This window comes from Pseudonaja textilis, chromosome 3 (assembly GCF_049901715.1).
Source record: "Pseudonaja textilis isolate UNSWEBS1 chromosome 3, rPseTex1.2, whole genome shotgun sequence".
NCBI classification, from domain to species: domain Eukaryota; kingdom Metazoa; phylum Chordata; class Lepidosauria; order Squamata; family Elapidae; genus Pseudonaja; species Pseudonaja textilis.
The window spans coordinates 554612-580758 of NC_141992.1; the positions used below are offsets into that span (position 1 = coordinate 554612).

At 58.5% G+C, this 26147-nt stretch overlaps 2 protein-coding genes across 4 annotated transcripts; one reads left to right on the top strand and one right to left on the bottom strand.

The window, feature by feature from the left end:
• The first annotated feature begins 1018 nt into the window (after window positions 1-1018).
• PLTP (phospholipid transfer protein) lies at window positions 1019-18234 on the top strand. Of its 2 annotated transcripts, none has more exons than XM_087928771.1 (16): window positions 1019-1527; window positions 2650-2770; window positions 2977-3076; window positions 11122-11250; window positions 12161-12316; window positions 12657-12720; window positions 13181-13244; window positions 13361-13452; window positions 15275-15451; window positions 15584-15643; window positions 16603-16767; window positions 16944-17011; window positions 17121-17163; window positions 17598-17661; window positions 17814-17890; window positions 17993-18234. In XM_087928771.1, exons 1-16 carry the CDS (start codon window positions 1522-1524, stop codon window positions 18098-18100), a joined length of 1494 nt encoding a protein of 497 aa, XP_087784897.1. In that variant the 5' UTR covers window positions 1019-1521; the 3' UTR covers window positions 18101-18234. The 2 variants fall into 2 exon arrangements, with proteins under 2 accessions (XP_087784897.1, XP_087784898.1); XM_087928772.1 differs by having other exon boundaries at window positions 1491-1531.
• A 1386-nt stretch (window positions 18235-19620) lies between these two features.
• On the bottom strand, window positions 19621-25856 carry CTSA (cathepsin A). 2 transcript variants are annotated; one of them, XM_087931935.1, is made up of 15 exons: window positions 25684-25856; window positions 25351-25538; window positions 25140-25257; window positions 24830-24880; window positions 24625-24711; window positions 24377-24532; window positions 23972-24063; window positions 23778-23862; window positions 23589-23680; window positions 23357-23435; window positions 22339-22484; window positions 22182-22257; window positions 21423-21512; window positions 20523-20627; window positions 19621-20046 (listed from the first exon to the last, which is right to left on the bottom strand). In XM_087931935.1, the coding sequence occupies exons 2-15, from the start codon at window positions 25536-25538 to the stop codon at window positions 19963-19965; spliced, it is 1449 nt and encodes a 482-aa protein (XP_087788061.1). In that variant the 5' UTR covers window positions 25684-25856; the 3' UTR covers window positions 19621-19962. The 2 variants fall into 2 exon arrangements, with proteins under 2 accessions (XP_087788061.1, XP_026577557.2); XM_026721772.2 differs by having other exon boundaries at window positions 25351-25815.
• Window positions 25857-26147: the final 291 nt, after the last annotated feature.

Sequence of the window (26147 nt, forward strand, 5' to 3'; positions counted from 1 at the left end):
AAGTCTGAGCGGCTATCACCACACGGCCCCTTCCTCTGCTCTGAAGACCAGCTAGCCCTCCGCTGCCAGGCAGGTGCAGGATTTCGAATCCCTTGCAGGGGGTGGAAGCAAGCAGAGCCCCGTCTCCCTCCCTCCCTCCCACCCCCCAGCCTATTTCTCTGGAAATGTCCTTAGTGCTGGGGGGGGGGGAGCAGGAGATCCTCTGGGTCCCCCCTATCCTGTGGCTGCTGAGCGTCCTCGGGACGAAGAGGAAACCACCCGGCTCAGAACTGCTGACTGGCAGAATTGGGAAGAGGAAGTCGCTGAGGGAGAAAGCAGATGAAGATCCTCCTCCAGCCATGGAGGCCCCCCCCCAGTTGCAGAGGGTAAAATGGGGGAAGGGCTGCCCCTGCTTTGGGCCTAGAGAAAGGGAGAGACATGAAGGCCTGGGAGGGGGGAGAATCTCTGGCCGGGCTCCCCCCCACTCCCTTGATGTGTCTTTCAAACGACTGGGATATGGGGGCGGGGGGGCTTTGACTAGGCTTTCATCCTCCCCACAGCACACAGAGTCCTTGGCTCAGGCTACCAGCCCCCCCCACCCCCAAGTTCCATCCAAGCAGCTGACAAAACACAGAGGCTTCTAGCAATAGACTCCTAGCAGGTGGGGAGGGTGGGGCACCATCCTGGTTTTCCTGCGCAAAGACACCCCCCAGCCCCCCCACCCCCGCAGGAAAGTGACTCTCTGGAGACAGGATATGGAGCCCGTTTCCTGGGGAGATCAAGGCTCTTGCCAAGCCTGCAGCCAAGGGGGTGCAGGGCCCCTCGAAAGGAGTGGAAGCCCCCCTCCCAATGGACAGTTGGGCTCCCCCTGACTCTGGAGGGGTGCAGCGCCTCTCCTCCACGGGGAACAGGGGCGATGAGCTGCTGGGCCTCGCACGTGGTTACGGCACAGCCCAATCGAGGCTGCTCCCTCTCAGCTCCCTTCCCCGGAGGGCAGCCGGCGCCGGGCAGGGCAATCCTGCCAGGTCGCCCCGGCCCGGCCCGCAGGGCGCAGGAGGCATCCGGCTTGGCCGCCCAAGTGGAGATGCCCTGGTCTGCCCCTCCCTCCCTCCCTCCCTCCCCAGCCACAGGACGGGGCGGAATCAATCCCACCGCGATCCCCTCGCCGGGACCCCCCTTTGGGGTGGGAGAGGCCAGGGCTGCCAGGGCGCCCCCTTCCCTGCCGGTTCCTGAGCGCCACGAGGTTGCCTGCCTGCGCCTGCCTGCCTGCCTGCCCGCCCGACCGCCCCTCCCCGCCCCGTGGCTGCCGCCCGCGCTTTCCCCGTGCCAAGGTCGCCCCTGTGGCGGAGAGGCGCCGCGGCTGCCCGCCCTTCCCGGAGCGGCCGAGCCCCGGCATCCCGGCTAGCGGCGAGGAAGCGGCCGGGCGCCGTCGGACTCTCCCTCTCCCCCACCCCCCGGGGAGGGGCGGGCTCCGGAAAGCCGCCGGGAGGGAGTATAAAGGCGGCTGGGAGAGCGCGAGGGGCCGCAGAAGAGAAAGCGGGAATGCCGGCAAGTGGGGCGGGCAGGAGGCGAAGGCGCCTCTGGAGGGCGGCGGCGGCGGCGGGGGCTTTTCATCGCACCCCCGCCCCAATTCCCGGGACCAGCCCTGGCCGGGAGAGGCGTTCGGCGCTCGGCATCTGCCCCTTGGGCGCAGCGCTGCTGGAGCGGCCACCGGCTCCCGCGCGGCCCTGGGCGCCGAGCGCGTTTTCCGGGCCGGGGAGCCGCGGAGGGCAAGTCGCCTTCCACACTTGGGACCCCGCCGGAGAAACTTCGCCGCCTCTCGGCTGTTCTCCGGGAGAGCGGCCGCCAAACCGCGGCTGCCGGGCAGGGACGCTGAGGCGGGCAGGCGGGCTCCGAACTCCGAGAAGCGGCTGCCTGGGACCCTCCCCCACCCCGAGTCCCGCCCTTCCCCTTTCCCGGCGGACGGGAGCTGCGCGCTGCTGAGCCCCCTTCGGGCCGGGCAGCGCCTGGATGGGCGCGCCTCGTGGGCGACTCCTCCCGGGTGTCCGCGGCCTTTCGGGGCGGAGAGTCGGACTGGCTGGGGGCTCGCTTGGCTTCCAGGGCGGTGCTAGCCGGAGCGCGGCCCATGCTTTCTCCGGGGTCCCGAGCGGCGGAAGGGCGCGAAAGACGCGCGCTGGGAAGGGAGAAGCCCCTGGTCTCCCGTCCCCTCTCCGTGCCCGGGGCCATCTCGGAGAACCCGGCGGGGAGCCTCGGCTGCCCTCCCGCCTGGTCTCTGCCCACGGACTCCCTTAAGGCGGTGGAAAGCAAATAGGGGCCAGGGCCGGATCTCCCTAGAGCTCCAGCAGAGAGACCCCCACCTGTGGCCTCACCTGCCCGGGGCTCCCTTTAAAGTCCGGTGATGGTGCCTTTCTCGGCCTGCCTATCATCTCTCCCTCCATCTCTCGGTCATCTATCATCTCTCTTCCATCCCTGTCATTCATTCATTCATTCATTCATTCAGCTTAGTATGTTGCCTAGGTCCCCTGGAGGCGGCCTTCCCTTGCGGGCCTAAGAGAGCTGCCTGCCCAGGTGCCTAAGGGGGGCTTGGCGGATCCTCTCAGGACTGGGCCAGCCCGAGGGGAGCCCCCTGCGCACACCCCCCTCCAGGGACTGACCTCTTGCCCCTTGCAGGAAAGAGCTGCCATGCCTCTGCATTGCCTCCTGTTGCTGCTGGCCTGCTGGGGCGCAGCCTCCGTGGCCGCCCAACCCCCTGCCTGCAAGATGAGGATCACGGACAAGGGCCTGGCGCTGGGTAAGTGGCGGGGGAGGGGAGAGTCCAGGCTTTGGGAGGCATCCCCTTCTGGCTCCAGCAGGGGGAACCCCCATTTCCCCCCTGCCTGTGGGGCTGGCACTGCAGGGAAGCCTGGCGGCCTGACTTCCCCACAGCCGCCGGGCTGGTCTTTGGGGCTCCTTGCCAGCAGAGGCGCTGGGGGTGATGCCTCTGGGGGTCTCTTGCAGTGAAGCAGGAGGGGCTGCGCTTCGTGGAGCAGGAGCTGGAGAACATCTCGATCCCCGACCTGCAGGGCAAGCACAGCAAGTTCCACTACAACATCAGCAAGTGAGTTGGCTGGGCCGGCCGCTTACAGGCCTCAGGCGCCTCCCCAGAGCCCCCCCTCCCCTCTGCCCGCCTGGCCTGGACCCCTGAGCTGGCCGTTCACCCCGCCATCGTGTAGGAGCCAAGTGTGGGAAAGGCCTTGGGGGATGGAGGGACGAGTTGCAGCCGGGGAGATGGTCAGAGAAGAGGCAGGTGAGCCTGCAGGAGGAACGGGGACCTCGCCAAGGAAAGATTCAACCTGGAAGTAAGGAGACAGGGAGAGCCACCGACCCGTGGAACAGGAGCTGCCCTCGGAAGTTGTGGGAGCTTCATCCCTGGAGGCTTCCAAGAAGAGGCTGGACTGCCATCTCTGTCAGAAATGGTGTTGGGCAGGGAGTTGGACTGGATGACCTCCAAGGTCCCTTCCAACTCTGTTATTCTGTTCTGTTCTTGGGCTGCCTAGGCGAGGAGGGAGAAGCCCCCTTCCATCCCTGCAAGTTTCGGCTAGTGTCGCCTCTCCATCCCTCAAGTTCAGAGGGGGGGCTTTGGGGTCTGCTCCTTGGCTGGACCGTCTCCCAGGGCTGGCATCCCTCTTTGCAAGCCTTCTGCAGGCAGTCCCTGACTTACAATTGAGTGACTCTTCTAAGTTACAAGGGCACTGAACAAAAGCGACTTAGGACTGTTTCTCACATTTACGACCTTTGCAACTTCCCAAGGTCACCAGGTTTACATTCAGAGGCTTGGTAACTGACTCGTATTTATGACAGTTTTTCTGACAAGCAAAGTCCATCAGGAAGCCAGATTTGCTTAATGACCATCTTATGATTCACTTAATAACTGTGGCAAGGAAGGTTGTTAAATGGGACCAAATTCGCTTAACCAGTGTCTCACTCAGCAACAGTAATTTTGGGCTCACGTGTGGCTGTAAGTCAAGGACTCGCTCTCCTCTCTTCTGAGAGAGGCAGAAGAAGACCCGCCTCTGAATTTTCGCAAGGGCCTCCCACCCCCAAGGGACACCTCTGTCCCTCGAGTGCCTAGTGGTTGCAACACCAGCCGCAGGTAGATATGCCCAGGGGAGCAAAGGCGGTGATCCATTCTGCCCACGGGGGGAAACCGAGGCAACCACTGGGGCGGAATTCGCCACCACAGCCCGGCAGCCTCCATGGCCCTTCTCGTGTCCCCTCCCAGGGACTATGTGGAGCAGCACCAACGCATCCTCACACCCCAGGTGTATTTGTGTTAAGCATAGCTGGTGGGCAAATCCTTTTTGTGACTGGGCTGGTTGTGGCGAGGTGATCAACCTGAGTTAAGGCGTTAATGCAGACATAGGTGTGTGTATGTGTAATTGTTTATTTATTATTATTTATTTAGTTTAGTTTGTCAAGCATGTATGAGAAAACAAGTATAAGTACGAACATGACATATAAACATAGAAGTATAAACAGGTATAAGTATATATATAATAAATGAGTACGAATAAATGGGAAGAGTGGGACAGGGGCGGTAGGCACACTGGTGCGCTTATGCACATTCCCCTGCAGGCCTCTTAGGAACAGAGTGAGGTCCACAGTAGACAGTTTAAGGTTAAAGTTTTGGGGTTTTTAGGATGTAACAACATTGTTCTGGCCCACACCCTTTTCCAACAAATCAAACACAATCCAAAAGGAACAGAAACCTTGTAATGCTTTTACAAAACAATTAGCTGTGATAAGCACAAGCCTTGCCAAAAGATAACGGACAAGAAATAATTTGCAATACAAGAATCTTCAAATACAAACTCAGGATACTGGAATGTCCACGAGGCTGGAGTTTCAAAACGTCTTTGCCTTCTGCAAAGAACTTTCGTTTCACAGCTGGCTTTTATCTTCTTGAAGGAGGGGCCATTACCTTGCAGCCTTACTCCCAAGTCGCCCATGCTGTTGTAGCTGCTCTTTCTTCCAAGCAATCCTGTGCGCACGCGCACTTGGCACAGGCTCCTTGGGAACCTCCTCATTGCTGCTGCCAACCCCCACAATCTTTGAAGGCAGCAGTCCACTCCCTAATGGTCCTGGCCCCTCATCTGAGTCCTTGCTCTCCTCAGCCATCCACACCTGCTGCTGGCTAACCACAACAGGTAGTGAGTTCCAGGCACTGACTCTGTTGCTGAAGTCGTATTTTCTGTAATAGAGTTTGGAGTGGTTTACTTTGAGTCTGTATCTATTGTTTGCTGCGTGTTATGGTGGTTGAAACTGAAGTAGTCATTGACAGGTAGGATGTTGTAGCACACACATGTTTCTGACATCCTGCCCTCCTCAAAAATTTGATAAATCCACCTGGAAAACATAAGACATGTGTTACATTTACAATTTAGGATGGTTTGTGAAGGTATTTCAGGTGGATCTTCCGTAGTAATGTGGGTGCTTTTACATGTCTTTTGGCTACCGGCTCATTTTCTGAGGAAGGAAGGTGTTTCTAAGCTACTAAATATTGTGTGGATCCACGGTGAGTGCGCAAATCAAGGATATCTTTAATTTCAAAATGTTGTTCCCCACGTACCATAATGGGAGTTGGAGGTGTGGGAAGGGGGGGGGCAGGTCGAAGGTTTGAGGTGATCTCTGGTTTGAGTAGGCTGCAGTGAAATACTGGATGAACGTGTCTAAGTGTTTTGGGAAGTAGAAGCTCTACCGTAACAGGGTTAATAATTCCAGAGACGGGAAATGGCCCAATGAATTTTGGTCCCGGTTTCTTAGAGGGTTGCAACGATTTTAGGAATCTTGTGGACAAATATACGCGGTCCCCAACTTTGAATGTTTTAGGATTGCAGCATTTTTGTCCGCTTGAGCTTTAAAAGCTGCTCCAGCCTCTTGTGGGGCTAGTCTGGCTATTGGCCAAGTGGCTTGCAAGTTATTCATCCACTCCTTAAGGGAGGGAATTTCAGGTTCCTTGGTGGGTAGTTTCGGCATGGGGCTGAATTCTTGGCCTGTGGCTACCTGGAATGGGGTGAAACCAGTGCTGCTGTGGACTGAGTTGTTGTATGCTACTTCTGCGAAAGGAAGGAGGTCAGTCCAATTGTCCTGTTGGTAATTAATAAAGCATCTTAAATATTGTTCTAATACGCTGTTCGATCTCTCAGCCCTGCCGTTAGTCTGGGGGTGATTGGATGATGACAAGCCCTGGGTGGAGCCCAATAGGTTTAAAAATGCCCAGCAAAATGTGGGTGTGAATTGTACACCCCTATCTGAGATAATCCCTTGGGGAACTCCATGAGGGCAAAAAATGTATATTAAAAACATCTTTGCCAAGGCCTTGGCTGTTGGGATCTTTTGGCATGGTACAAAATGAACCTGTTTTGAAAAAAGATCAGTTACAACCCAAATGACAGTATTTCCTGCATTTTCAGGGAGCTCCACTATAAAGTCCATAGAAATCTCTTTCCAGGGTGCTGAAGGTTCTGCCACGGTTTGTAAAAGTCCAGGAGATTTTCCTTGTCCTCTTTTTGCGGCAGCACAGATGGGGCAACTAGCAACATAGCTTTCAATGTCCTTTTTGAGAGGTGGCCACCAAAATTGTCTTTTGATGAGGTGCAGGGTTTTTACAAGGCCAAAGTGCCCTGCTATTTTTGAGTCGTGGCAATGTTTCATGAGGTCCAATCTTTGGCTGGCAGGGACGTAAAGTTTGTTTCCTACCACCCAGGCCAGTCCTTCTTTGAGTAAGCAAGTGTTTTTGTTGGCCTGGAGCCCGTCGCCCTTAAGTAGTGCCTCCTTAAATATTGACGTCGTCGTGTCTTCAGTCAGGGATTCTTTCTTCTCTTGTGCCTGGGTGATTACTTTGGCTGCAAGTCGGGTTGGTTGGATCATAACTTCAATCTTTTTGCTGTGGTATTGGGGTTTCCTGGACAGAGCATCTGCCAAGAAATTTTTCCTCCCTGGGAAATATTTGAGAGTGAAGTTTAAACTATTGAGCCCACCTTGCTTGTTTTTCTGAGAGTTTCCGTGGAGTTTTCAGGGCTTCTAGATTTTTATGATCAGTCTAGACTTCAAAGGGGATTTGGTTCCCTTCCAGGAAACGTCTCCATGTGAGGAGTGCCCACCGCACAGCATATGCCTCTTCCTCCCCTATGGCCCACCTATGTTCGGTTCCTGTCAGTTTCTTGGAAGTATAAGCACGTCCATTCTTTTGGAGTAGAATTGCTCCAACTGCTACATTGCTGGCATCTGCTTGGATGACAAAGGGTTGTTCAGGGTCTGGGTGTTTCAGGATCGGTTCTGCTGAGAACAATTGTTTAAATTTTTTGAATGCCACTTGGCATTCCATCGTCCAGGTAAGGGGTTGCCTGGGTTTGGGTTTCTCCCCCCCCCTTTCATTTTTAACAAGTTCGTGATGGGGAGGGTGATATTCGCAAAAGCTGGAATGAAGTTTGCAAAACCCAGGAAGCTTTGCAGTTGTTTGCGAAGCATGGGGCACCTCCCAATCGATGACAGCTTTTACTTTTTGTGGGTCCATCTCTATCCCCTTGTGGGATATTCTATATCCCAGGTAGTCAATTTTTTCCTGGTGGAATTCACATGTAGAGAGTTTTGCTTATAGTTTGGCATTTAGGAGTTTTGTGAGAACTGCACGAAGTAATTTGGTGCGTTCTTCTTTTGCCTCGGTGTAGATTAAAATATCATCGAGATAAACAAGAACTCCTGTGTACAAAAATTCACGGAGGGTCTCGTTAATTAATTGCATGAACACAGCAGGGGCTCTTGGTAATCCAAAAGGGAGCACTTTAAATTGGTAGCATCCCAGCGGGGTGTTAAAAGCCGTCTTCCACTCATCCCCTTCTCTTACTCTAATGCGGTAGTATGCCCCTCATAGGTCTAACTTTGAAAAAAAATTTCCTTTAGAGAGGTGGGCTAACCTGTCCTTCATGAGGGGGAGTGGGTACATATTCTCCACATTGATGGCGTTAAGGTTTTGGTAATTAACACAAAGATGCAAAGAGCCACCTTTCTTTTCGCGGAATAGTACAGGGGCTGCTATTTTTGGTCGGGTAGGTTCAATGAAACCACTTTTTAGATTTTTATCGATAAATACCCTGAGTTCTTTTAATTCTCTGGGGAACATGCAGTACATTTTCAGCTTTGGAAGTTTAGCCCCTGGTAGGATTTCAATGGTGCAGTCTGTGGTGTGATGAGGTGGGAGCTCATCAGAAGCCTCCTCGTTAAATTCTTGGGCTAAATCCTGGCATTCGTTGGGGATGTTAATGGGTTCAGCCGGCTGACCGGACATGGCCGGTTCTCTGTTCTCTGGTCCCTTTCTTTTCCTTTCCTCTGGGCAGTTTGCAAATGCTACATGTTTCTGGAAATGTACGGTTCCTCTCTTCCAGTTTATTTTTGGATTCCATTTCCATAGCCATGTGAGTCCTAGGACTAGTGGCCCTTCCATTCCTGGTGCTACCGTGAATGTGAGCATCTCACTATGGTTCCCTAGTCTTATTTTCAATGGTTCTGTGGAAAAATTGGCTGGCTCCCCCCCTCCCCCCCGCTATAGTTCCACCTAATTGGCAAAAAGCGACGGGACTTTCCATTTTCTTTAGTTGGATTCCCAATTTCTCTGCTAGGGAGGGGTTGATTGGACACTGGGTGCATCCTGAACCCAGTAACAGTGCAACTTCCTCCCCCTTCCCTCGGCTGGGGATAAACAGTCTCAGGGGTAGAGTGATCGGTTCAGTTGGGTTGCTTACCAGTGGATCGTCTTCCGGATTGCTTTTGGACTGGCTCAGGTCTCCTCGGGGCATCGGGGGTTCTTCCTCCGGTTTTTTTTTGGGGGTGGAACCTCACGGCTTCTCAGGCCAGTTTCTTTTCCTTGAGGGTTGGGTTTTCTAGGATTCCCCCGATGGGTGGTCTGGCTTTCTGGCAGGGGTTTTCGAACGGCATTCTGCTGCATGGTGCCCCTCTCTTAAAGCAGCCAGCTGGTCTTGGGATCATGGTGGTTTGGGGTATGAAAAATTCCCGGTTTCCCTGGGGTGGGGATCTTCTCCAGACTTTGCCACTGCAGTACTAGTTTCGGGTCATGTCTATCTCTGCCTCCTCTGCCATCAGGTACCATTCGTGTAGTAGGTTTAGGGTCCCATGGGCCAGACAGGCAGCATACAGGTCATCATTGAGTCCATCTTTGAACCAATAGACTAGGACATCTTCTGGCCAGTCGACTCGACCAGCCAGGTCATGAAATTCCTCGGTGTACTCAGCTACCAGGCGACGGCCTTGCTTTCTGACTCTGATGCGGTCACGGGCTTTTCTATTGGCGAGGGGGTCTTCGAAGTGGTGACATAGGGCTGTCATGAATCGATCGAGGCTCCTCAGTTCTGGGGAGCTAACATTGTGGAGGGTCATCATCGATCTGGCTCCTGCCCCTTCTAGGCTCAAGGTGACAACTCGCACTCGGGCCCCCTGGGTCAGGAAATTTCGCCCATATTCTTGCATGTAGGTGAGGACTTGCGCCAGGAAAAATCCCAGTTTCTGGGGGTTCCCATCAAATTTTACCCCCAAGGGTGGGACCTTTCTCTGCAGTTGTATGTCCCTGTGTTGGGGTGGGTTAATGCCCTGCTCTGGGGCGGCAAGGGGTCGGGTACCTGGTATGGCTGCCGGTCCTCTGGCTTGTTCCATTGCTCGATCATTCTCAGCTGGATCAGGGGTGACGGCTCGGGTTCTCTCAATTTCTGGTTCACTCGCTCTCCTTCGTTGGAGACCTGGTTCATCCCGCACATCGAGGCCCTCCAGGGCTTCCCTCATGAGGCGATTTATGTACCGTTTCAGTCGATCATCTGCCAGTGGTTCCTCGACCCCTTCTTCCTGATCAGAAAGGGCCTCCGGCTCCATTTTCCACCTGGGTTTACGGTTACCCCAAGTGAGGGCTATTCCCTTGGTCCTTCTGTCCCGGCTGTCTCTCTTTCCTATGCCAACAGACTATCGGGGCTTTGTGGAATTTTCGCCGGCAGCTTCACTGTCTTTGATGGGGTACACCAAGTCAGTCTCCTCAGCATTCGGCTTCCCCTTGCTCCTTGCTATATTCAAATATTTTTGCAGGGTCCCCTCGGTAGAGTGAAGTTTTTTTTTTTTTTTTAAAGTCCTCTCTAGAATTGACCTCTATTGCAGACTCTGCAATTGGACTTTTTCCCTTCAATCAAAAAGAATGAACTTCTGAAGACCAGGTGGTCCAAAAGAAATCCTTTACCGAAAGGGATTTTATCTCAACACTAGGCAAAGCAGAGTCTTAAGATATGTGCAGGCAGACAGTCCTAGATAAAAGAAGTTAAAACCCCTCCTCTCATTCAGATGTGGATTTAGTCAAACAAAGAACCCACAAGGTAATTCCCCCTCCCCCTGTCTGGGAACGTATCTTAGCGTAGTGCTCAGGAGCGTCTTCCAGGGCTGGAATTTTTATGGTTCCTCCTCATCTTGTTATCTCTTCAAGAGGTGACAAGTTTCTGGTCGTCTGGCTCCGCTCCTCCTGTTGTATACATGTGCAAGTTATACAGGATCAATACAGGATTTAATATATTCAGGTTACATCCAAAAGGATTAATTGTACCAACTCCCCCCCCTCCCCCCGCCACTTCTTCTTCCATTGAAGAATGGCAGATACACGGATCTGACAGTTTACTTTCCTGGTTCTGTGCCAGCTTATGCGAGGAAAACCACGGATTCTCGCACAGGCTTGAAAGGATCGGCCTGTCTCTGCTTGGGGCTGGGCTGGGCTGGTCGCCAGCGCAGGATTGCCACAATCACGTTGGTGTCTGTGGAAGCAGCCAATCCGAAAAGTCTTCTGGGGTCTCCAAACCCTTTGGTTTCGAAACCCCCCCACCCAGGCTCCCCACATTCCCCACCTTCCTATTTGGCTTCTCCCTCTTTGCAGTGGGCGCCACAAATGCCCCTAACTTGGTGCACGGTCTGTGCCACACCCTGGCCCACACAGGCAGAGGCAGGGCAGGGGCTGGCACTGAGGAGGGGTCAGTGGCAGCGGAAGAGGTGGGGTAGGGGGCAGTGGCCTGGCCTGGGAAGACACCCCCACACACACCCACACCTGACCGTCTCTCCCTGCAGCGTGAAGGTGACTCACCTGCAGCTGAACTTTTCCGAGCTCCACTTCCAGCCCGAGCAGTTCCTGGCCTTCCGCATCAACAACGGCTCCATCGGGGTGAGATTCCGGCGGCAGCTGCTCTACTGGTTCTTGTGAGTGGCTCCTTCCTTCGTTGGGATCCGGGGGGTTGTGTGTTTGTGGGAAACGTTGCTATGGCTGCCCCCCACCTGCAGCAGTTCAGTGGTGGGACTCCCATCCTCCAATCAACCTCCATTCAACCATTTCTGACACCAACAACCAGGTCACCAAATGGCTCAGGAAGTTAACAGCCGCTTCTCCTGAACCGTTGCGAACCGGCTGAATCCCACCCCTGCAGTGGCTCATTTAGTGACCAGAGTTAACAACATCCCTGAAAAAAGTGACTTGTGACCGTTTTTTCACACTTATGACCATCGCAGCACGCCAGGGTCACGGGATCCAAATCCAGACGCTTGGCCACTGACTCGTATTTACGACCGTCACACTGTCCCGGAGTCACGGGATCCCCTTTGGCCACCATCTGACCAGCAAAGTCAATGGGGGAATCCAGATTTGCTTAACGACCGTGCTACTAACTTCACCACAGCAGCGATTCACTTAACAACAGTGGCTAGAAAGCTCATAATGTGAGGCAAAGCTCACTTAGCAAATGGTTCCCTTTGCCACGTTAATTTTGGACTTGATTGTGGTCACAAGTCGAGGACTCCCCGTAAGAATCCCTGGGTAACCAAAACCGAACAAAAACCCTCCTACAGACCCTATTAACACAATAAAAAACCAGCCGCTTTGAAAACAAAACCCGGGTGGCAAATCAGGCTTCCAATTATAGCCTATCCCTGTCCCCCCCCTCCCCCTCCACCAGCAGTCCTGCGTTTCGAACCCAGGGCTCTCGGCCCTGATGTGGCCACCGGCACCTTCCATCCAGTCTGCACAGGGTGGGGGGGGGGTCTCGGGGATGAACCTTTGTGAAGCCCCTTTGGGTCGGAAGACCCCTCCCGGCTCATTCAAGCGCTTGCTGCCCAGCTATGATGTCGGCTCCATCCAGACATGGGCCGAAGGGGTCAACATCCACACCCTGCTGGAGCTCTCCAGGGACGAAGGGGGGCGCCTGAAGATCACCAACATGAGCTGCAGCGCCTCCATCGCCCACATGCACGCCGGCTTCAGCGGCACCCTCCGGTAACCGTCCCTGCCCCCGCTGGGAGGGGCAGGCCCTGGCCCCTCCCTCTCCTGGGGGCCCGGGAGGAGCTTCGCGAGGGGAGGGGGAGCCTGTTTTCTCAAGGGGGGTCCCCCCTGCCTGGGAAGGACCCCAGGGTGGGCGGTGGGAATGCCAGGACCCAGGCCTGCCCAAGGGCAGCCAGCCGTGGGGGCAAAGGAGGCTGCCTTCTCCTGCCCAGGGAGCAAACTTTAAGGTCCTGATTGGCAGAAGAAGCAGGTGGGGAGGGGGGGCACTCCTAGCTCCCCCCCCTCCCTGAGGGGAGATCTTTAGCCTTGACCAGCCTTTCCTGACTCTCTCCAGAAAGGTCTATGAATTCGTGGCCAGACTGATCACCAGGGGAGTACGCTACCTGCTCAGTCAACAGGTGAGCACCAAGCCACAGGTGAGCCCTGCCGGGCAAAGACCAAGGGAACAACGCACAGGTGGGCTGGCAGGTGTGCCAGTCTCCCCTGTGCAGGGCAGGGAAACCCCGATTTTGCTTATAAACCCCTGTAATTTCCCCCCTTGCGCTCCTCTGTCCTCTCTGTGGTTCCACTGGGCTTCCAACTGCAGAGGGAACCAGAGGGAACAGACTACTGGGGCACCTGGCACTCGTAGGAGTTTGGGCCAGGCGAGGTAAAGAACCCGCTGGGACGCCCCGTCTCCGGCACTTCATAGAATCATGGGGTTGGAAGGGGCCTTGGAGGTCTTCTAGCTCAACCCCCCTTATACCTTCTTGGACAAAGGGCTGCCCACTCTTGCCCGGGAGACCCCCAGCGATGGAGCCGGGAGGGAGGCGGTTCCTTCCCTCTTCCCAGCAGCTCTGACGTCTCGCTGCCTTTCAGATCTGCCCGGCTCTCAACCATGCGGCGCTGGTGCTGCTGAACTCCCTGCTGGACACGGTGCCCAGTGAGTGGCGGGCAGCGCCCCCTTTCCCTGCCAAAGTAGGCGGAGGGAGAACTCTGCGCCCGGGGGACGCCTGGTGCTACGGGGCTCCTCCTCACTCCGTGCTCCTCTGTCTCCAGTGCGCAATCCTGTGGACGAATACGTGGGCAATGACTACTCCCTACTCAGTGACCCCCACGTCACTGCGGAGAGCATAGACCTGGATTTCAAGGTACCCACCGAGTGCCCCACACGGAGGGTGCTCCCTTATGGCAGGGGCAGGGCCTGCACAGGACGGGGCCCTGCCAGTGGTGGGCAGGTGCAGCTCCATTCGGTTGAGTGGCAGGCAGTCGTGTGCGCCTGTGACGCTCCGTCGTGTGCGCACAAGTGCTCTCCCCTTGTGTAAATGGAGTTGTGCGTGGGAGTGAGTCTGTACATCTCCCCCTCGCCCAAAACCATTTCCTCTCGCCGGCCCCCAACCGCTTGTCCATAAAGCCGGACAGTTGGGGGACCCCTGCCTTTAGGGGAGGTGGCATCCGAGAGAAACGGAGACGGGTGGATGAAATCATCCTCCGTGGCAGCCACGTGGCAGGGCCTGTGGACGAAACACCGCCCCACTCTGGGCTGCCTAAGTCATTGGTGAGATTCAAAAATGCTTACTATCAGTTCTGCGGCCATGGCTTGGTGGGCATGGATGGCGGGTGAGGCTGGGTGGGCGTGGCAGGGGAAGGATATACTGCAAAATCCCCCTCCCCTCCCCACCGCACTGACCTGCTTTCCAGCTCCGTTCTCCTGGGCAGGGCAACCCAAGGAGACGCAGCCGATCAGCTGGGACTCGAGGGGAGGCAGAGGAGAGGCGGTTGGCGGGCCAGTCAGAGGCGGGGTTGGCTGGTTCTCCCAACGACTCAGAATTTCCACACCAGGTGATTCTCCAGAACCGGCTGAATCCCGCCTTCCTTCCCACAGCTCAGGGCTCTCCAACCTGGGCCTCTTGTGCACCTCCACTCAGAGCTGGCTGAGGAATTCTGGGAGTTGAAGTCCCCAAGTCTTCAAGTGGCCCAGGTTGGAGGCCCTTCCCTGAGCGAAAGCTGGGGGTTTTTTGGGGGGGGTCTTTTGTTTTGAATTGTTGGTGCCACCCTCAGCCCTGTTGGCCCATGCCGCGAGCGTGAGGAGGCCTGTCCCTGCCTCCTGAATCCCAGAGCCGCTTTCCCCGAAGGCGACTGGACTTCCTGGTCTCCCTTGGAGAAAGGCTGCCTTCTCCCCCCCAGAAGCTTCCTCTGTGGCCCCTCAGTGAGAACCGAAGAAGCTTCTCAGAGGGGAAGGGAAGCGACTTCAGAGAGAAAACCAACCAAGGAGGAGGCGCCGTTGGGAAAAGCCCCTTTGGGGCCACCAGGGCCTGCCGGGTTCAGCAGCTTCGTTCCACACAATCGTCAGGCTGGAAGGGACCACAGAGGTCTTCCAGCCCAACCCTCTGCCCATGGCATAGATCTTTGTGGGGCATCCGGGCCTGGAAATACAAGCTGTCCTCGACTTACGACCACAATGGAGCCCAAAGTTTCTACCGCTAAGTGAGACAGTCGCCAAGTGAATGTTGACCCCTTTTGCGACTTCCCTTGCCAGAGTTGCTAAGTGAATCTCTGCAGTGAGTAACCCGGTTGTTGAGTGAATCTGGCTTCCCCCCCATGGATTTGAAGGCCGCTAAGAGAGGATCAGGTGACCCCCAGGACACGGCAACGGGCTCAAGTACCTGCCAGTTGCCAAGCCTTTGAATTTGGATCAGCTGATCATGGGGGGGCTGCTCCTCAGGTCGGAAGGTTGGAAAGGCAGTCCTAGGCCTCTTCTCAGGGCCTTTGTAATGTTGAACGGTCACTAAATGAAGTTGAGAACTGCCTGTGCAGCAACCATCCACCCCCTGGGACCCCCAACCAGTTGCACCTGCAGTGTTTGCGGCCTGGCTCTGTCCCGGAGGGCGGCAATGCGGGGAGGGGGTCCATGGCCCCAAGGGCCTGCCCCAGGCCCCCTTCCCCCGGTGACGGGGCTCTTCCTGCTCCCAGGGCATGTTCTTCCCTCTGCGAAGCGAGAACGAGACGCTGCCCAACGTGGCCCCGGAGCCCCTGCTGATGGAGACGGAGCGCATGGTGTACCTGGGCCTCTCGGAGTACTTCTTCGACTCCGCCCTCTTCTCCTACTACCGGGCGGGGGCCCTGAGCATGGAGTTCGTGGGGGACAAGGTAGGCCGGGTGGGGCAGGGGTCTCTCCCAGGGGCCATGCCCGAGAGGGAGCGAAGGCTGGCAGGGGGACAGGAAGCGGCTGCCTTGCCCATCGCCTGCCCCTCATATGCGCCCCCCGTGCCCCCTTTACAGGTGCCCAAAGATTTGGAAGTTTTGCTGAGAGCCTCTTTCTTCGGAACCCTCCTCCTGTTGGTAAGAGGTTGGGGGTGGGGGTGGGGTGGGGGGGCTGATCTTGGAAGGGGGGTCTGCAGGAAGGACCCCCATGATCCCCGTGGGAATAATCCCCCTTCAAAAGCGAGATGGGGTGGCAAATACATCTCATAATTCCTGGTAGAATATCTGGCTGACTTTGCAACAGTCCATAATAATTAACAGATTAACAGAGTTGGATGGGACCTTTTAGGTCATCTAGTCCAACCCCCCGCCCAAGCAGGAGACCCTACTCCATTTCTGACAGAAGGCAGTCCAATCTCTTCTTGAAAGCCTCCAGGGATGAAGCTCCCACAACTTCCGAGGGCAAATTCTGTTCCATGGGTGGATTGTTCTCCCCGTCAGAAAATTCCTCCTTATTTCCAGGTTGAATCTCTCTCCTTGGTCAGTTTCCATCCATTCTTCCTTGTCTGGCCTTCGGGTGCCTTGGAGGATAGCTTGACCCCTTCCTCCTCTTCTCTGGGGCAGCCCCTCAAGTATCGGAAGGCTGCTCTCCTGGCTCCCCTGGTCCTTCTCTTCACCAGACCGGCCAGGCCCAGTTCCTGCTACCGTTCACCATAAGTTTTAGTCTCCAGTCCCCTCATCCTCCTGCTCTCCTCTGCATTTTGACTGTCATAATTTTTTTCTCCAGATTTCTCCGCTAAATCTGGCCCGTTTTGCACCGCTTCCCCTTTGCGGTTCTTCTGAAGCAGCCCCCCCTGCCCCCCCCCCAATGTGGCACCCTGCCTTCTTCCAGGGTGGGAGTGAAAACTAGGAAGTTTCGTTTTCAATTCCTTATTACCAGGGAGCTGAACTAAGCTTCTCCAAAGCCACAAGGCAGTTTTCTGGTTCCTTTTTAGCAAGACTTCTCGCCCAGGGAAACTCAGCGGGGTCTCCAGCTTGTCTTCCTGTTTCCCTCTTGACTGAGCCTGTCTCTCTCTCTCCCCCACCCCCCCGCAAAGGACCCCGATGTGGTGGAGGCGCCCCTGACCTTAAAGCTGCAGGTGACCAAAGCTCCTCACTGCACCATCCGGCCCTCCGGCACTTACGTCTTCGTCTCCGCCCTGCTCAACATCTTCTTGGCCCCCCCAGACCAGCCCCTAATTCTGCTTTCCAGCCTGATTATGGTGAGCCCACCCCCACCCTGGGGAGCGGTTTCCATCCTCCTGATTGCCTCTGGTGCGGAGCAGGGGGCTTCCTTCTGGGCTGCTTCTGGGGTCCAGAAGATCTGGGGGGGGGGACAGAGCCAAGGGAGGGGTCTGCAAGCCGTGCTCCCCCATTATGAACTCCCCCCCCCCCACAGGAATCCCGCTTAAGTGCCAAGGTGGTGCTTCACAATAAGGCTCTCCGGGTGCATCTGGATCTTCGAAGGTAGAGCTGGCAGTCTCTGGGGTGCCTGGGGGTGTGTGGGGGAGGGGTGACCAGGGGCCCCAATTTGCCACTCACCCCACTTCTTTCCCCCCCCAAAAAAAACATTCAGGTTCCGGATCTACTCCAACCAGTCGGCCTTTGAATCGTTGGCAGTAAGTCTAATTTTGGACTCAGGCCACAGAGGGGCGGAGCCAGGAGCCAAGCCTGGCCTGACTTCTGGGGGGCTCCCCGGGGCTTATTCCACCCCCCACCCCAAGCCAAAACCTCCTGCAAAAGGGGCTAGGCTGGACCGTCCCAACCAGCAGTGGGATCCTACCTTAGTCACTACCGGTTTGGTGGGGGATCGAGTGTGCACACGCAAACAAGCCCATCAGCGGGGGGGAGGGGGGGATGAAGAAACGAAAAGCTAGGAGGGACCCCCTCCCTCCGGCACGCGCTCTTCCGTCTTTTACCCTCTCGGCTCTCCCCTTTTCCCCCTCCTATCAGCTGATTGGAGCCTTTTCTCTTTTTTTTTACTACCGGCTCGTCCAAACCGCTCCAAACCGTGCCACCACTGGTCCCAACCCTCTTCCCTGCCCCCCTACAGCTCCTCCCACTGCAAGCCCCCCTGAAGAGTCTGCTGCAAATGACCATCATGCCCTTCATCAACGGTACGCGGGGGAGGGGGCGAATGTGGGGCAGCTCTGGGGGGGTCAGGGAGCTAGATCCTTTGCCTGTGAGGGGGTGGCTGCAGAAGAGGGGCTGCCGGGGCGAAGCTTCCCCAATGGGCAAGGCCAGCAAAGCCCCTCCCTCTTCCTTGCAGAGAGGACCAAGAGAGGGGTCCAGATCCCCCTCCCCGAAGGCATGGACTTCACCCAGGAGGCCGTCAGGAGCCACCAGGTAAGCAGGACCCCCTCACACCGGGGCTGCCTGCAGGCAGGGCCCATGGAGCCGGGATGCTCCGCTCCACAAGCCCACCCATCCTCCCCCTTGCCTCCCCAGGGCTACCTCACCATCGGGGCCGACCTGCGTTTCACCAAAGGGCTGCGAGAGGTCATCGAGAAGCTCCAGGCGACCCCGGGCCATTCTCTGGCCTCCACCGCTGCCTAGGGGCCCTGGATCTCATCCCCTACCTGCTCCCAACTTTACCTGCCTGCCCCAGTCAGGAGGAGCCCTCTGCCCGGCCGGACGTCAGGGTCCCCGTGAGGCTCTGGGACGGCTGAATAAAGAGCTACGCTGCCCAATGTCTGCCTCCTGTCTTACGTGAGGGGTTGCATGTGGGGGGGGCTGTTCTCCATCCGTACAACGGCCCTGCCAGGTAGGCGGGCCTAGCCCCACGCTGGAACCCACCGGAAATGGGACCAGAGGCCTCCTGCCTGCCCTGGCCTGCAGATCTATGGACCCAGATGCCCCTCTCGGCCAACCCCGTTCTCCCTTCCTGGGATCGATGCTGCCCCCTCCCCAGGAAATGGGAGCACCCCCACATCTGCCCCACTGTAGGCCACCCCCTTTGGCCCAGCAACTGTGGGTGGAGCCGGAGTCTTGGCTGGGGAAGAGGCTGGGTGCAACATCTGCACCACCTCTGGACTTCAAGCAAAAAGCTCTGCAACCTTTCTGGACTAATGAGCCCCTGGGAGGGGGGCAAAGCTCGCACCCCCCCCAAGTCAAAGAGCCTCGAGTTGGTTGCCCTCAGACTGGACCAGGTTCCACCCTCACACAAGCTCTTCACCAGCCTGATTTGGGGGTTCACCTGACAGCCAGGACCCCAAAATCCCGAGAGGCCCACTCCTTCCCCAACCCTAAAGGGAACACGGAACCGTTGCTAAAAAAAAAAATCCTCCAGGAGCCCCAGGTGCGGATTCTGGGATAATCAAAGAGGCGGCTGCCAACCCCCTCCCCCTCCCCCGGACTTGGCACGCCTCCCCTCCCCCTTAATGTGGGGAGAGGCAGCCGGCAGGTGGGGGGCTGGGGGGCAGTCAGAGCGAAGGCTCTGCCTGGGCAGCCCCCGAAGCAGCAGGCGCCCCTTAAGGGAGGGCCAGGCTGACCCAGGACCCCTGGGTGCTGCAGCTGGTGAGCGCAGGCGCCGGAGGTTGGCACTGCTGCTGGGGCTGCTGCTGCGGCGGCTTCCCCCGGGTAATGCTCAGCTCTGCAGCTCCTGGAGAAACTGCCCCCGGGCTGCTGTCCCTCCCCACAAGCAGCTTCTGGGGGGAGGGCTGGAGGTGGGAAGTATGGAAAGAGAGGGGGAAGGGACCCTGGAGGTCTTCTAGTCCAAATCCCCGGTCAAGCGGGAGACCCGAGACCAGGGACGTCCAACTTTGGAACCTGTGGGCTGCCATTCCCAGAATTCTCCAGCCAGCCTAGCTAGGAGCTGAAGTCCACAGGCCTTAAAGCGGCCCAGGTGTGACACCTTTATCCTAGACCAGGGGTCTCCAGCCTCGAGCACTTTAAGACCTGTGGACTTCAACTCCCAGAGTTCCTCAGCCTGCTTGGAGCCCCCTGCCCTAGACCCCTTTAGGGCCTCAAAGCCTCCAGTGATGGGAGCACCAGCTCTGCTTCCGGAAGACCCCGAGCCCCCAGACCCAGCCCTGCCGCCAAGGCAGCCTCCTCTTCCCCACAGATCGCGCCACTCCTTTTCCAGTAGAAAAATAAGAGTTTAATCGCTTGCTTGGACCAAGAAAGAGAACTTGGCTGCTCTTGATCCCCAGTCGACTTCCTCCTGCAAGAGCCGCCGGAACGAAGGCTGAGAAACGCCCCTCACCCCCCACGCCCACCGAGGGCAGCGAGGGGACCCGCTTCCTCCCTGAGGACAGTGCAAATGCGCAGAGAAGGGGAGACAGGGCCCTGCCAGAGGACCTGCCCAGGGCCCGAGACCCTCCAGAATCCCCCCCCCAAGGCCGGTCAGGAGCCGCTCTTTGCAGCCATGCGGCAGCGGGAGGGGGCTGGTCTCCCCAGGAAAGACGCTGCTCCCGAGCTTAGAAGGGCTGCCGGTTGAGGAACCGCTGCATCATGTTGAAGGCTGCCCGCGGCTGGTCAGCGGGCACCATGTGGCCGGCACCCTGTGGAAGGGAGAGAGGAAGCGACGGGAGGGTCACCACGGCTGACTCGCCCCGCACAGCAGAAGCAGGGAGGGGGGGAGGGGAAGTATTGGAAGGCATGGGGGGATGGGGGGAAGGGAATGGGGGGAATGTCAGGGAGCCACCGGTTGCCCGGGACAGTCCCAACTCCCCAAGGTCAAACCCTGGGAAGCAGCTTCGAGATTGTTCCCCAAACAAAATAAAGGCCGCTGATTGGTGGACGAGGGGATGTGGGGAGGTCCAGGGAGGAAAGTGGGGTTTATAGGCTTGGTTCTCGCGCAAAAACGTTCGACCTGGCCTTGCTCCTCCTGGGCCTATGTGGAATTATCAGGGACGGGATGGATGCTCTTGGGAGGGTCACATCCCAGGAGTCTCTCTGGCTGCATTTCACCAGGGTGGGCAGACTCGGGGAGGGGAGGGGGCGAGCTTGGCTCTTGCGAGACCCCTCCCCACTCTACCTTGATGGTGAGGAAGGCAATGTTGCTGAACTCCTTCACGAAGCCCCCGATCTGATCCTGGCCGTCCTCGTCCGTGAAGATCCAGGACCTCCGGGCCACCTCCACCTGCCGGCAAGAGGACCCCGGGGGTGAGGGGGAAGCTGTGAGGGTCTCTGGGCTTCCAGAGGGGCAGGCAGCGCCCAGCCTGGCCCGACGGGGAGGGTCCCGGGGGGGGTTAGGCGAGGAATCCCCATGGAAGGAGGCTGTGCCCCCCTCCGAATCCCTGAGCCCCATTGCCTCCCCTGCGTCCCCCAACCCAGAGGGGGAGGGGCTGCAGGACGGCCTCTTTTCCTGTTCTCTTTATTTATGGAGCAATTTATGGCTCTGTGCCCAGGCAGCCCCCGAGACAGCAGGACTGAGCAGTGGGATGGAGGGCCGGTCCTCACCCCTTGCGGCCTCCCCACGACCACGGGATCAAAATCTGGATGCAAAACAGCTTCCTGTTTACGATGGCCACAGCGAGCCCCTTTTGCGACCGACTGACAATCGGAGCCCACAGGGAAGCCACTTCACGGCCATGAACAAGGAAGGCGCAAAAGGGGCCAAGCCTCACTTAACAACTGTCTTGCTTTGCGACAGAAATTTGGGGCTCAATAGTGGTTGTTAAGGTGAGGGGGAGCGAGGGGCTCCTTCCCAAGAGACGGGCCGGGTGGGACCCTGGGGGTGGGGGGGGGGGAAACCAGGGTCCAGGGTCACAATGAATGATGTGCCTCAGAGTCGGCTGCGCCCAGGCAGTGCCGGACATGTTCACTCCCAATAAACCCTTTTGAGGTTTTGGGAGTTTGGCTCGAGGCTCAGGGGTCACTGCCGGCATCCTGACGGGGGGACTTTCCCCTCAAGAGCCCCCCCAGCACAGCCCACCTTCTGCTGCAGGGACTCCACGAACCATTCGTCCCCCAGGAAGTTGCAGGCCATGTCCACATCCCCGTTGTACAGCAAGATGCGGTATTTCTGCAGAGATCACGGGGGGAATTAGCGCCGCTTTATAAAGCCTCAGTGAGGCCACACCTGGAATACACTGCCAGCAATTTTGGTCACCACAAATCACAAAAAAAGAGGTTGGGACTTTGGAAAAAGGGCAGAGAAGAGCAACTACTACGGCGAGTAAAGGTCCGGAGACTAAAACATACAAAGAACAGCTGCAGGATTTGGGTTTGGGATTTGGGTTCTAGAGAAAAGAAGGAGGGGGGGGGGGAACAGGATAGCAGCCTTCCAGTATTTGGGGGGCTGCCCCAGAGAAGAGGGGGGGGGGTCCACCTCTTCCCCAAAGCCCCTGAAGGCAGGACAAGAAGCAACAGACGGAAGCCAGTCAAGGAGAGGAGCAACCTGGAACGAAGGAGGAAGTTCCCGACAGCCAGAACAAGTAACCCGTGGAACTGCCTGCCACCGGAAGTTGTAGGAGCTCCATCCCTGGAGGTCTTCAAGAAGAGACTGGACAGTCACTTGTCTGAAATGGGATAGGGTCTCCTGCTTGAGATGGGGGGCTGGACTAGAAGACCTCCAGGGTCCCTTCCAGCTCTATTCTATGCTAGAAGCCAGCCAGGGTTAGCAGGGCCCAGAGGAAGGGCCAGCCTGGTAGGGGAGCGGGACTGCCCCCCCCCCCCCCACCCAGGAACTCACCCCAGTGCTGAGCAGCTTCAGGTACTGGTCGTTCATCTCGGTGTAGAGGCGCTTGTAGCCCCGGCTGACAGTAAAGCTGGAAAAAGGGCCCCCCGATTAGCAGGTGGTCTACAAAGGGCCCCCTCCCTGGATGCCTCTGGGGCTGACCCCCCCTCACCTGCAGATCTCCCAGGCCGGGGCGTCGTCCTGAATGTGCAGCGCGTGGCGCACCTGGGGGTCGTTCAGGTAGCGGGTGAGGCCGGTGGTGTTGATGCAGGGGGGGTTCAGCCGCACCTGCTTGGTCACCCCCAAGTTCAGCAGATTCTGAGGGATTCCAAGCACAGCGGCTGCTCCAGGCGGCTTCCCCAGGGAGCGTCTCCATTCACCCACCCACTCATTTCATTCAGTCACTCGCTCACTTTATTCACTCGCTCCCTCGCTCACCACATTCACTTCGTTCATTTATTCATTCATTCATTCATTCACTTCATTCATTCATTCATTCACTCACTTTATTCACTCACTCGCTCACTCGCTCGCCATTCATTCATTCATTCATTCACTTTATTCACCCACTCACTCATTTCATTCAGTCACTCACTTTATTCACTCACTCACTTTATTCACTCGCTTACTTGCTCACCATTCATTCATTCATTCATTCATTCACTCACTTTATTCACTCACTCACTCACTCACCATTCATTCATTCACTTCATTCATTCATTCAACTTCATTCACTTCATTTATTCATTCACTTCATTTATTCGTTCACTTCATTCATTCATTCATTCATTCATTCATTCATTCATTCATTCCTCCCTCCCTCCCTCCCTCCCTCCCTCAGCTGCGTTCAGGCCTTCAGAGGACAGGGGAAAGCAGCTGAGATGCTCAGAGCCTTTGCTTCCCCCCCCCTCCTCCCCCTCCCCCCCTCCCTCCTGGGTTCTGGGGAATTGACTTAAATCCACGGCTGCCTGAGTTTGGGGGGTGTCTCGAGGGGGCCACAGAAGCACACCAAACCTTCGCTCTGCTTTCTCAGGCCGTATCAGTCGGGCGTTTCTGGCAAGGGGGCTTCTGTCCCCAAGAGAATCTCCCGCCCTGAATGAGACCCCCTCCTGGGCGTCCCCAGGGACCCCCCCCAACCCATCTTCCCCAGCAGGGCTCGTGCCCAGGCCAGCCCTGCCGTCCCTGCTCACCTCCCTCCAAATACTGCGCAGGGGGTGCCAGTTGAAGCGGTTGCCCAGGTCGTGAGTCACAATGGTCCCATCCAGGTAGCTGCAAGGTGGATAAGAGCCGCTCAGGCCGTCCCAGCCTCCCTCACCCGCCTCCTCCACCTTGGCAGAGCCCCGCCTGACACGGCCAGGGGCCGAGGAACTGGGGGGAGGGGGAGGAAAGGGGGGAGCGGCCTGCAAACCGCAAGGCGCTCACCTGAATTTCCCCGGCACCCCCCCAGCGCAGGGGGCATAGAGGTTGTAGATATTGAGGCCGGATTCGTCCACAATGTGGATCACCTCCACCATCTGCGAGGAGCAAGAGAGCCGGATGAACTCAAGGGCTCCCCCCCACCCCCACCTCTCGCCTCCCCCCTCCCCCCTCCCCCGGGTTCTCCCCACTCACAGCAGCCGTGCAGTTCAGATTTGGGCTTTTGTGGAAGTTGCACTTCCCTCCCGAGCAGCAGAAGCGCTGCAGGTCGCCCCAGAGCCTGTGGAGGGGAAGCGGGGTGTGTGTGTGTGTGCGTGTGTGCGCGTGTCTCAGCTTCCTCTGGGGCCGGAGCACACCAGCCCCTCCCCTCCCCGGGGGCAGAGACTCACTTGTTCCCCAGGAGGCCGTGGTAGTAGGCGAAGTAGACCAGGGAGTTGTCATTGGTCTCGTAGGAGGAGAGCCCGTTGCCCACCGAGAGGCCCTGAAAGACACGCCCAGTGACCTCCAGAAGCCCTCGCCCCCATTGCCCTCCTGCCCCCCCCCGGATGGTGGGGAAACGGAGGAGGCTGCCCCACTCTCTGGTTTCTCTTCCCAAACAAGAAGCGGCCCAAGGGAGGAACAGCAGCTGCGCAGCTGCTGCCGGGCAGAAATCCGGTTTCGCCACTCTCCATCTCTGCAGCGCGGCCCAGGGCCAAGGGCGAGTCCCCTGGGCACCCCTGTGCCCCCCCGCCCCCCTTCCACCCCTGCCCACTTAATGCCACGCTCCCGAGAGCCTTCCCCAGGGCCACACCCACCTTCAGGTTGAGGCTGGCGTCCTGCATGACCCACTGTGCCAGGGTGGGGATGTAGATCCCGCCATAGCTTTCTCCAGCCAGGTAGAGGTCTTTGGGCAGGTGCTCCGGAAACAGGCTGAAGAACTCTTTCAGGGCCAGGTAGTTGACGCGGGCCACCTGCGGGGGCAGAGAGAGAGAGGGGGGGCACGTGCCAGGCACCAGCTGGCAGGCCAGGGTCAAGAGGGCAGGGGACAAGGGTCGGCACCCACCTCTGTGTCGTTGGTTTGGTAGTCTTGGCTATCCGAGTAGGAGTAGCCGACACCGACCGGGGACTCCAGGAAGAGGATGTGAGCGAGCTGGAGGGAGACAAGGGCGGGTGGGGGGGTCAGGCTCCATGGGGGGTGTTATCTTGCCCCTGCCTCTCGTGCCCTTGCTCCAGCCAAGCTTTCAGGGCTGGGGGGGCGGGGGGCTCACCTTACTCCAGGCATAGTCGTTGTACTTCAAGGTGGCTCCGTCTGGCTGGACCTAAAGGGGAACAAGGGACCCTCCTCAGGGGAGACCCCCCACCCGGATGCCCACGGCCTTTGCCCCAGGACCAGGCTCCCTGCCCAAGAGCCCCTCCTGAGGGAGGCAACCGTCGCAGGGGGGAGTGTGACCTCACAAATGCCCGGGACACAAGGGAGCCGGGCCCTCGGCAAACACCGGCAGGGAGGGAAGTGGCCGCGCGGCTCCCGCCCGCCTCCCGCCACGGAGCCCGGGGCCGCGCGGGAGCGGGGCGACCGACCGTGAAAGGCCCGTGCTCGGTCAGAAGGCCGGCGAGGGAGCTGCAGCCGGGACCGCCGTTCAGCCAGAGCACCAGCGGCTTCTCCGCATCCGCCGCCGCCTCCTCCGCCTCCACGAACCTGCGGAGAGGAAGCCGCGGTCGGAGGGGCCGCCCGGCTGTCAGCCCCCCTCCCCCGCTGCCCCCCCCCGCCCTCCCCCCGCCGCCAGCCCACCAGTAGTGCAGGTGCTTGTCTCCGTCCACGCTCAGGTAGCCCGTGTACTGCTCGAAGGCCGGTTGCTTGGCCAGCCCCGGGAGGAAGTCGATGGCGAACTTGGACGACGGAGAGCCCGACCGGGCGGCGGCGGCGGCGGCGGCCAGGAGGAGCAGCGGCAGCAGCGGCGGCGGCGGCGGGAGAGCCATCTGCGGGGAAGGGAGGGAGCGCAGGGCGGGCGGTCAGGCGCCCTCGGGGGCTCTGCCGGGAGGAGCCTCCCAGCCCCCGAATCCCCCGAAGCGGAGCCCGCGGGGTCCCGGCAGCGGCGGTCCTGGCCGTCCCGGCGGAGCTCACTTGGCCACGGGCGGGCGGGCGGGGCTCCTAGGCTCCGGCGGCGGCGGCAGCGGCACCAGCAGCGGCAACCGGGCGCACGTGACTGCCGCTGCCCTCGCCGGGCTCCGGTCACTTGACGGGCGGGGCGGGGCCGGAGCCGGCAGCGGCCAATCGGGCCGGCGCGCCACTTCGCCCCGCCCCGCCCCGCCGCGGAGGAGGAGGAGGAGGAAGGGGGATGCGGCGCCCGGCTGGCGGCCTGAACCGAGCTGAGCGGCGGCCGGGATTCCCGGAGCGAAGCGCCCTGCGGACCCCCCGCCCTCCCCGCCCCAGCGCCGGCCTGGCCCGGAGGAGCCGCTGCCCCGTTGCGCCCCAGAAGCCCCGGAGGCGGCGCGGGATGGCGGGGGAGCCGGGCAGGGGGCGCTCTCTTTTGCCGCGCGACGGGTTGGGCGGAGGCCGGGCTCAACCTCCCCCCGCGGGGGCTCCGA